This window comes from Rutilus rutilus (assembly GCF_951802725.1).
Source record: "Rutilus rutilus genome assembly, chromosome: 15".
Lineage (NCBI taxonomy): Eukaryota > Metazoa > Chordata > Actinopteri > Cypriniformes > Leuciscidae > Rutilus > Rutilus rutilus.
In genome coordinates, this window is record NC_140220.1 from 7,273,462 (window position 1) to 7,284,535 (window position 11,074).

Sequence of the window (11,074 nt, forward strand, 5' to 3'; positions counted from 1 at the left end):
ATTTGTCAATGTTGAGATAATTGTGTGTTGTTTTCATCTCTTGTAGAGACATGTAACGATTCAGAGAGGTGACTCATTACCTGAGCTGCGGCAGTGCAACAAGTGCTGCAGCCATTACCACTGCCCTTTTTGTTTGGCCAGTGTATTTAAGCCAGCCAAACTAGTCAAATTAAAAAGTCATGTTCAAATCCACTTCAACAAGGCAGTTGTCTGTGGAGGTATGAATATCTTGAGTTATTTGTTTAACATATGTACACCCAATATATTATAACTAGATTAATGAAGACTTTTGGATCAAAGTTGGTGAAGAATATGCTTGGACAGGCTGTGTTGGGTAAATTAAAATATCTTTATCTATATATGTATGTATGTATGAATGAATTAGTGGAAATGCATAGGCCACCATTCAGTGTGTGTGTTTAAAGGAAATAGCTCTTGTTGGCTGTTTGTATTGTTATAGAAAATTCTGACATCTCCACTGAGGAGCCAGTCCCCATAGACAGTGAGATGGAGGACATAGACACTGAGATGGAGGACACAATCTCGACCTCAGTGATGGTCCCAACCAGTAGTAAGTGTTAATATATCTTGTATTGTCTTAATATATCCTGATGCAAGTTGTATGTAATTATACACTTTCACTATTACAGCAGAAAATGAAATTGTGTGTAACATCAAACACCTGTCTGCCAGTAGAGTGTGTTGGGATTGTCTGCCAAGTCATAGGCAATCAGCAATGGTATGTGAATGACAGTTTTCAGTGCAGAAATGCAGAATCTTTTAATATATATGTTATGGAAAAATGGATCTTTTCTCTATATTTAATTTTCAATGATTTAACAAATGAATGCCATACATTCATTTGTCTGTATTTTGAGTTTCTTTTATGATGTTAGTACAACTGCAGGGTGTGTGTGTGTGGGATTTCAGAGGTGAGAGGATTCCCAGGGTCAAGGGGGGTCCCTTTTGTTCCTTGTGTTGTGGTGGGTGACGAGATAACACTATAAAAATGCTGGCCAACCTCTGCTCTGGGTCTCACTCCGCCTGCAGCTGGACTGTGGATGGACTGGGAACATTCTTGCAAGAATAAATATCTTTTAAGGACAATTTGAATCATTGATGTCTCTTATGCCTGATGCTGTTTTGTTAGTTATTTGTTTTTGCCTCAACAATATACTATGCAATTTCTTCTCTCATTTGTGTTTAAGCTTGAATGGGCTTTGGGGACAGACAACCCAAATGAGACAATTGCCAAAGTTGGAAACTTGGTTCTGAAAAGGAAAGATTTCTGTACTCTAGGTCTCAATGAGCTGTTGGAGGCAACAGTGAGTTGACATACAATAACATACAATAACAATAAGAAATGTTTGTGACCGTTAAGCCGTAGTTCACTGACAAGCTGAGCCATATCGCATTAATTATCACAGGCAATACGTCCATGATAATTAATGCGATATGGCTCAGCTTGTCAGTGAACTACGGCTCTGTGTAGTAAATGCCGCTCCATCTGAAAGCAGGTGATGGCGATTTACTACTAATCAAGGAACTGGCTTTACTGACGAGATGCGCATAACAATGTCACGATATATATCGCCCAGCCCTAAGTCAGAGACATAGCTTGTGTCAGTCTTTAATTGGTATGTTATGTTGTAGGGAATGGATGTGTGGACAGCCAACGCATATGTTGTGGTGACCTGGTTGCCTCCAAATAATTTGGACCCATCTTTGTCATTTCCAGTGAGGCCACAAAGTTACATAACATTCACAGCAGTGACCAATTTTATTTTAAACCAACTGAATGGATTTTTTTTTTTAATCATCTATAGGATTGCATTGCACTGAAAGACTGCATTGTCTTCCCTGCTTGGAAGCCAGCACACTGGATGTTGTGTGTAAGTTATTTGTAATCTGGCTAAGTGGCTATTTAATGTAACTTTGCAGTGTTGTCTGAAAATTGCCTGCTTTTGTCTCATAACAATTCAGGAATACCATTTCATGAATCAGAAGTACTAACACTATTTTTTTTTTTGCAGGTCATGAAGCCAAAAGATAGGCACATGTACTTCCTAGATTCAACCAATCCATATGGGTTGGGTGATGAGAGATATGTGAAAGTTTTCAGGTTACAAAAATAAATATTGAAAATGTTCAAGGTTCTCAGTTCAGATTTACTTTTTAAGGTTCACTGTTCAATATGTGTGTTCCAAGTTCAATATGTGTGTTCCAAGTTCAATGTGTGCGTTCAAAGTTTTGCCATTCAGAGTGTCCCGTTCAAGAGTTTATTAAGTAAGGGATAACGTAGTGCGAGGCGGTTGTTATAGCGAATACAACCCCGACAGGCTGATCAGGATCCCAACGCGAAGCGGAGGGATCTTGAATCAGCCTGAAGGGGTTGTTTTCGCTATAACAACCGCCTCGCTCTACGTTATCATTCTTATTACATGGCTACCTACCAAAATAAATCAATAATTTGACACAAAATGTTGATTTTAAAAGAAGTTTATTGATTTAAAAACGATTGTATTGCTTCCGCTAAGGAAAACAGTCTGTTCCGTCTCTACAGTTAGAATCCTGCGTCCATAGCAACTCTCTGCTTTGCATGGCAACGGTGTGTTATACTTCGCAGCGGTCTGTTATCAAGAAATAACAGACCACATTCTACATTAGAATTCAACCAAGCCATGTAATAAACTTGCTTAATGGTTACTTGCATGATGTTCTGATTCTGTATGCTGTGACAGTTTTTTCCAAAAAATATATTCAGAGCTTCAAACTGTATTTGCTGCACAATGTAACTTCATATTAACAAATCTGTTTTATTATTTGTGTATTTTTGTTGCAGTAAACTGACAGCCAAAATTTCACCTGGCAAATGGGTGCTCCTGAAAAACAAGGTTGGTTATAAAGAAGTCGGCTAAAGTTGGGACTGAAGTTTCAAACCCTTAATAACCTCATGCTTTCTTTTTTTTTTTTCTTTTTTTTTTTTTGGATATCCCACAACAGATTGGTGGTGTAGACTGTGGAGTCTTCATGTTGATGGTGAGATAATTATGTTTTGATATAAATCAATGATTGGTGTGTTTTTTTTAAATTTATTTTAAGTTGTTAAATAAGGAACATGAAAAAAAATATATAATATAATGATAATGTTCCTTAACTTTTCCTGTTTTCCAGTACGCTCTACATCTTGTCACGGGAGCACCCTTTGATTTTACATCTGTAAGTAATTACCAGGTCAAGTAACTGACCGTTATGATGTTGTAGCAGTTGAAATATCAAGATTTCTCTATTTTTGTCTTCCAGTGCGACTTTCCAAACATACGGAGATGGTGGGCTCTTATTCTTCTGGAAAATGTTGGGGTTTTCTCTGAAAGGTAGATACTGGACATTTACTCCAGCCCACTGTTACATTTTTACCCTCTTCTGATCAATTTTAAATTAACCAAGATATGTATATTCCAGTGCAGAAACCCCTACAAGAGTCGAACGAGAACAAGCTATGCTTAGCAGCAGTGAGGCAGTGTGTATATATGTTTATATAATTATATTTATTATTATAATATATCTTAACATACATTTATAAGAAATATTAAAGTCACATTTTCCTTTAATATTCTGTAATGAAGGAGCTCCCAATAATCTGGCATATGAAAGAAGCTGTGGAATGGCTCCATTCCAACAGCCAATCTGCTCAAGGGTCCAGTGGAGGAGCCTCTTTTCATTCGAATGGATGAAGAAGATAAGGAAAAGGCCCTCAACAATCTCCGGGAACAGTCAGAAGCTTCCAGAGAGCCCTTTGTATTTCGTTTTGTGCTCAGGGATGACATGGAGGGGTTTTTGCAGGAATGTAAGGACAAAATGGGCCTCAGAGTGAATTCCTCATTTGATAGATTTTGAAGTTTATTTACATTTTTGTTTCTTTTAATCCTCTTCACCACCGGAGGGAACCTTCCCGGAATATTAACTTTACCCATTGAACTCCACTTCCCATAATACTGCTTACAAGGACTGATTGCGTTACACACCTGCATCTCATTTACACACACTCATATAAACCACTTCCACACACACATCCAACATGAAGTCTTGATTCTGCCCCGGCCATCATTTCTGAGCATTTATTCCCGTGTTTGATTTCTGTTCTTGACCTTGGATTGTTTATCGTTTCTGATTCTCTGCTGCCTGCCTCGACCCTTGCCTGTTCACCTGGTTTGTCTCTGCCTAGCCTGCTTTGCCCTGTCTGCTGTGTTTGACCCTGCCTGTCTTGACTACTCTCTAATAAAGCTGCAAATGGATGCCACTGTCTTTGCCTCATCACAACAAAGTGTCACATGTTCTTGTGAAATAATGGATATTTTATGTAAATTGCCCATAAGTTTCAAGCATTATTTTTCAACATCATGATCAGGAAGTAACTTTCATAATACAATTAAACGGGAAACTATACAATTATACTACACAAGATTAATGTTTTAAAATGATTATTTTACTGTAACTGTACCTTAATGTATCATTATAAAACGTATAAAGAATGACGTTTCGTGTGTAATAAAAGCTAATTATGCTCCAAAACCTTAAGTGGCGCTACTCGGCGGTAAACTCCGCCCTCATTCCGGTTCTGTCGCTGGGGTTCTGAAACTGGTGGTGCTGCGGGTCTGCAGCTGGATACTATTGTATAAAATGGTAGACGTGTGCTTATAGCGCCATCTAGTGAGAAGAATAGACACAGTCTTCTTGTTTAAAGGGATCGTTCACCCAAAATTGAAAATTCTGTCATCATTTACTCGCCCTCAAGTTCCAAACCTGGATGAAATTTCTTTCTTCTGCTGAACACAAAAGTTTATATTTTGAAGAATATGGGTAACCAAACAGTTGATGGGCTCTACTGTCTTAGACCTATGGTCTATTGACCATATAGTAAGGTAAAAAATTACTAAAAAATAAAAAATTAAGTCATCATTTATTCATCCTTGTGTCGTTAAAAATCTGCATAGACCTTATGCGCCAGAAACAAGCGCGCAGTCATCTTTAGGGAATATTGTCTTTGAACTTCCGTTTATTTCAATGGCTGATAAAGTGGATTTACTTATTGTAAAGTTAACAAAAGTTATCATGAGGATTGTAATGTTTAGAGCAGATGTCTTAACAAATGTCAGTAGACCGGGAAGATTTTAAAACGAGCAAGATCACTGTGAAAATACAAACCGGAAGACAAAAGACAACGAGCGCAGCGCTGAAAAGGGGCGGGGCTACATAAGGTATTATCCAAATGTCAGTTTTATATATTATATTTCTGTAAACTAAGCTATAACTGTCGCCGACTGTGTTCCCCTCCAGTGGGCGTAGTTCTCAGAGTAATATGACACGTTGCGCGTGTCGCCTGTATCCACTTTTGTGTACTTACAGAGAATGTCTAATAAAGGGAGAAGTTTCCCCTCAGTAAACTTCCGGCTTCTGAACAGGTTGCAGTTCCACTCTGGCTCCATATGAGGGCGCTCACAGGACGAGTGCAGAATTTTCTCAGGATATAATTTTTTGTCTAGTAATTTGAATGTTGTATTTGAAAGGAGATGCAAAGGAATTACACATTGCGGGTGTTAGATTTTTTTAGAGTCACTTATTTGCTTTAAAAAGTCTTTTAAATCGTCAATGACGTCATACACATCGTACGACCAGAGATACTGCTTAACGGCAATCCTTCACTCACTCTGGTGCGTTCGCGCTCTGCACTTTCTTTTCACTCGAGGCATCGACAACACAGCTGACACAGGTAAATACACGTGCTAGACGAGTTTTTGTTTTGTTTGTTTCTGGTCCCGCCAGAGAATGTCTAATATGGCGAGAAGTTTCACTCTCAGTACACTTCCGGCTTCTGAACTGGTTGCAGTTCCTCTCTGATTCCATATGAGGGCGCTCACAGGACGAGTGCAGAATGAATGGGGGTCTATGGCGCTATACCAATAAAAATCCACTTTTCTCAGGATATAATTTTTTGTCTAGTAATTTGAATGTTGTATTCGAAAGGAGATGCAAATAAATTACACATTGCTGAGTGTTAGATTTTTTGAGTCACTTATTTGCTTTAAAAAGTCTTTTAAAGTGTCAATGACGTCATACACATGTACGACCAGAGATACTGCTTAACGGCAATCCTTCACTCACTCTGGTGCGTTCGCGCTCTGCACTTTCTTTTCACTCGAGGCATCGACAACACAGCTGACACAGGTAAACACACGTGCTAGAAGAGTTTTTGTTTTGTTTGTTTCTGGTCCCGCTGCGGATGGACACGATGCCATCAAGCGGTATCTCTGGTCGTAATCAGTCCTTCACTGACCAATCAGCGTTCATTAGCAGAATGCTAGCGTGTTATGGGCAACAACAACTCAACCTGTAAGAAATCAAAAGGACATAAGTACTCGTTCATTCAACTTTCGACCTAAAACCCATGTTGAACTTGCAAAATCTACAATCAGATCTGAGATTTCTCAATGGCAATCGGGTGAAAGAGACAAATTTAGCTGTCTAGCCCCATTGACTCCCATTCATTTTGCACTCATGGCGAGCGCCCCCAGTGGAACTCTGGTGGTACTACAACTAAAATTCGGTACAATAGAGCTTAATAGGGAGTGGGCAGGCTCTCCGTAGACGGGCTCTGGTCCCGCTTCGGATGCCACGATGCCATCAAGCGGTATCTCTGGTCGTAATCAGTCCTTCACTGACCAATCAGCGTTCATTAGCAGAATGCTAGCGTGTTATGGGCAACAACAACTCAACTTTTAAGAAATCGAAAGGACATAAGTACTCGTTCATTCAACTTTCGACCTATAACCCATGTTGAACTTGCAAAACCTACAATCAAATCTGAGATTTCTCAACGGCAATCGGGTGAAAGAGACACATTTAGCTGTCTAGCCCCATAGACTCCCATTCATTTTGCACTCATGGGCGATCGCCCCCAGTGGAACTCTGGTGGAACTACAACCAAAATTCGGTACAATAGGACTTAATAGGGAGTGGTGGGCAGGCTCTCCGTAGACGGGCTCTGGTACTTATATGTTTTTGTCGCCGCTCGCTAACCTCTTACAATAACAAAGGCATAGATTGATGACGCAGTGATAAGCGGAATCATGGAACTTGCCATCATGCTGATGGACCTAATAATGTTTATGGATGAGAGAAACATTCATGTTTTTTAACATGACTGTGGTATGGAGCAGGGTGTGATTGCAAATGAGAGACAGATGAACAACTCTAGCTCTTGGTGCGAGTGAAGCAGGTATTTGCTATTCACAGAATAAATAATCTTGCTTTTGTGTCAGAATGCTAACAGCAGGTGATGGTCCGCTAATCAATGGCGGCGCCCGGGGAAGCTTCAATATTTTATGAAACCCCCCTGCTAAGCACTTCCCCTGGCCAGGAATCCCTGCCGCCATTTTGAAGTGTGTTCCACATCCTGAAGTGGAAGAGGGAAGTTTATATGGACAGACCCTCGTTCCCTCGATTTTGACAGAGGGAGCGAGTCTACTTCATATGTACACTTCAGGCAGCTCCATTTACCACAATGCAACACGATTGCATTGTGGAGTTCTCGATATGCAGTATGCTACACATACAAAGGCTAAATAGAGAGATTGATTGCTTTGATTGATTATAAAACTTAAGTGATCTCCTGAGTGATGGGGATTCAAATCTTCAAATCCAAAAACAAGAGGATATGCATTGACGTCACTTTCCCGCCGGAATACGCCCCCTCAGCCAGACTGAGTGGCAAAAGAGCCTGCTGGATTTAATAAGGGAAACTGCGAAAACAATTATCAGTTTAAACTAAAGGTTTGACTCGATAGTGTTCCTTCTAACCAAAGATCCAGTGATTCATGGATACTGACATGCAGCCCATTTTTGGTGTGTTTAGGTGTGCCATGCAGTCTTTTTGCCACTCAGTGGGCGTAACTGCAGTCACTCTGGCCGACGGAGACATCACACGCATACCCTCTATACAGATGTTGTCTTATTTACAACATGACAATCAGACTTTCAGCAAGCAAACATGAAGGATTCTCGGGCCAGTTAACAGGCCAGCACTGCATCATCACAAGAGTTTAAGTCTGGAGAATTTTAATATTCAAGACACGAAAGAGAACTCAATTTGTTAATTACGCGCTGTGTGAGAAGTTTAGACATGAAGTGCGTGCACAGAAAGTGCGTCTCCGACAGTGCACAAAAACTGAATTGAGCTCTCTTTCACGTCTTCTTGCACTTGAACGGCCAAAAAAAAAAAAAAAAAAGTGCCAACATACCCGTCTCGGTGAGTATTCTAGTAAACATCGCCGGTTATGGCTTAAGTGAACGTAAACAGTTGAGAAAGATGTACCACTATCAGTGTATTGGATACATGCATTCGTTTTAAAGGGGACTATTATAAAATCGAACTTTTTTTCATGTTTAAGTGCTATAATTGGGTCCCCGGTGCATCTACCAACCCAGAAAACGTGAAAAGTCACAACCCAGTAACTTTGTTTTGGTGAGTCTTTCTCTGCAAGCATGTCAAAAAATAAGCCCAGTAAAGTTTGTGATGCACTTTTAAAAGGTAAGACGTTTAAAGAATAAGATTGTATATTATCAGTACATCTGAATCAAATTAACTTGTGTATTTAAGGATACTAGTTGATTATTGCTCTCTAAATTTGTAATTTTAGGGGGCGTTATCAGATAAAAGATAGGTCATTGTATAAAGTTAGTAACGCATAACAAACCATGAACAGCCTATTAATGGTTAAACCCATTTTATAAATGCAGTTTTATCCTTTTTTTGTGTAATTAGAGGGAAATGCTTCTAAACAGGGGTTAAATATAACATTGGGGAGTGTGATAGTGATGGGTGGAAGTGGTAAAATTAATATCCGTTTCATTCCTTATGTGCAATAACGGGGAAAAAAATCCTTATTTTAGATTGCATATTTGAGTAAGGAAAAACACATGGGTGGAGTTTTTTAGGCATTCTGTTTCTGATTATGGGTTCCAGCCTAACTCCATTGATTTGAATCATATACAGTATAAGAAATGGACACAGCAACCCCATAGAGTTCAACGGAGAAAAGTCAATTAGAAGCACTTACTTCCTGATGGCTGAGCGTACTGCGCAGCCTCAAACTGAGCTTGGCGACGTAGATGTGACGTGTGCAACCTGTCTGACAGTTGTAAGTCTTCTAGTAGCTGTGCCAAGAGAAATCTGAATCATTCCCTTCCGAATCTTGCAGAGATGGAGAGCTTGAGTAGGAGCTGTCGATGAGCTAGGAGCAGGAGCAACTTTATGACTATTTATGGGCTTCTCCCTTGACTTTATCGGTCTTTATGCCTCCACATCCCCCCGATTGCCTTCGAGCTTCTCCTCCTGTCTATACGGTAATTTCTCTACTGTGCGACAGAGAGTCGTTTGGCAATCGTTAACCTATTTTTACAAAAACGTCTTCTACAGGGCCATAGCGTAAGATACAAGGTAATGGAGCCTTTTATACTTTGTCGTGTTTCTTTAGAAATAAACAATGGACAAATGGAATCTTTAAACGCTTCAGATGTGAAGTTATTCGCTGTCAAAGTGACTCCAAAATGATTGGGAGTCAATGGAATGCTAACAGCAGGTGATGGCTTGCTAGCCAATAGCTGCCCCCATGGAAGGTACGCTTTCCGGGTGCTGGATTACCCCCTTGATTTGAATTGGCGCCAAAGCACTTCCTGAAACTATCTAAGGTCTACGCGAATCATGTGACGACCAAGCATTTTGAACTTCCGTTGTCGCAACTCTTTGGCTGAATCCCAAATGGCACAATCCGGCCTTGTGGACCTCCTTCGAGTTCACACTTGGTGACGTCAGGAAGTGCAGACCTAGGGGGGAGCTGGCCTCGAGTCCACGCCGAAGTCCGCATCGAGGGCACAAAAGGCAGCGCTCACGAGCACACTTTTGAGCGCTGAAATGCCGAATGGGACAACCCTAATGACTTGTACACTTGGCGAGCACACGCAATTACGAGACCGCGAGTCCACATGAAGTGTGCCATTTGGGATCCAGCCTATCTCTATGGCCCTGTCCCAAATGGCACACTTCATTCATATGCACCTTCGGTCTTGTGGACTTACAATGGCTGCCGCGTGCGCTTGTCCGTTAAGTCCGTGAGACCGTAGGATGTCCCATTTGTCATTTTAGGCCTCAGAAGGGTGCTCGCTCGCTATGCGGTCGATATGCGCCCTCGATGTGCACTGATGCGGGCTCCGCAGTAGACTTCTTCCCGACAGTCAAAGCGGCATTTCGTCACTAAAATGCGGACTCGTAGGAAGACCACGAGTGCTTAGGGTGCTATATGGCTCTGGTGTAAAGGATCGGTCCTCTTCTGAACGGGGCGGGGAGCAGCAGCTCATTTGCATTTAAAGAGACACACACAAAAACTGAGCATTTTTGCTCACACCCAAAAAAGGGCAAATTTGACAAGCTATAATAAATGAACTGAGGGGTATTTTGAGCTGAAATTTCACAGACACATTGAAAATTGGGCACACAATAGATTTATATTTCATCTTGGGGCCATATAATATGTCACCTTTAAAGTGACAGCAACCTTATATTTCTGCTGCTGTCTGTTTTTAATGTTAATCAAACAACAAAAGACAAAAAAATATTCACTGCTCTTGACTGAATGACTTTTGTACATTTAATAAGGATTAATTAATGTTCAATTTATACAGTGAAGACTATCCAGTGTTTTACATTTGATTACTTTATTCAATGTCTCTACCTGAAAACTACTGTTACTTGTCTTTAATAAAGTTTCAAATTTATATCAGTTAAGCTAGTAGTTTTAGCTGTGGCTTTGAACATTTACAATTCAAATATATCACATGAATCACATTTGAGCTTTTTTTTGTTGTTCATCTCAATATTCCTTTTTAATAATATTTATGCTCAGTGTTTTACAATAATAAAGTAGCATCAGGTGATGTGGAACCTGATTAACCAGACCAGAGTGAGGAGGAGGACTGTGACTCAGGTGAGGCGGGGGGGGGGTTACAGACCGCTCACAAA

The 11,074-nt window shown here is 40.4% G+C and overlaps 1 protein-coding gene across 1 annotated transcript; it reads left to right on the forward strand.

Annotated features, from left to right (window-relative positions):
- Positions 1-275: 275 nt before the first annotated feature.
- LOC311304371 (uncharacterized protein) lies at positions 276-3,897 on the forward strand (the record flags this gene model as incomplete). The annotated part of the gene is made up of 13 exons (XM_084431329.1): positions 276-334; positions 461-571; positions 651-739; positions 1,209-1,325; positions 1,654-1,737; positions 1,827-1,892; positions 2,034-2,122; positions 2,843-2,894; positions 3,004-3,039; positions 3,175-3,219; positions 3,304-3,374; positions 3,463-3,524; positions 3,683-3,897. Exons 1-13 carry the CDS (start codon positions 280-282, stop codon positions 3,895-3,897), a joined length of 1,092 nt encoding a protein of 363 aa, XP_084287455.1. The 5' UTR covers positions 276-279.
- Positions 3,898-11,074: the final 7,177 nt, after the last annotated feature.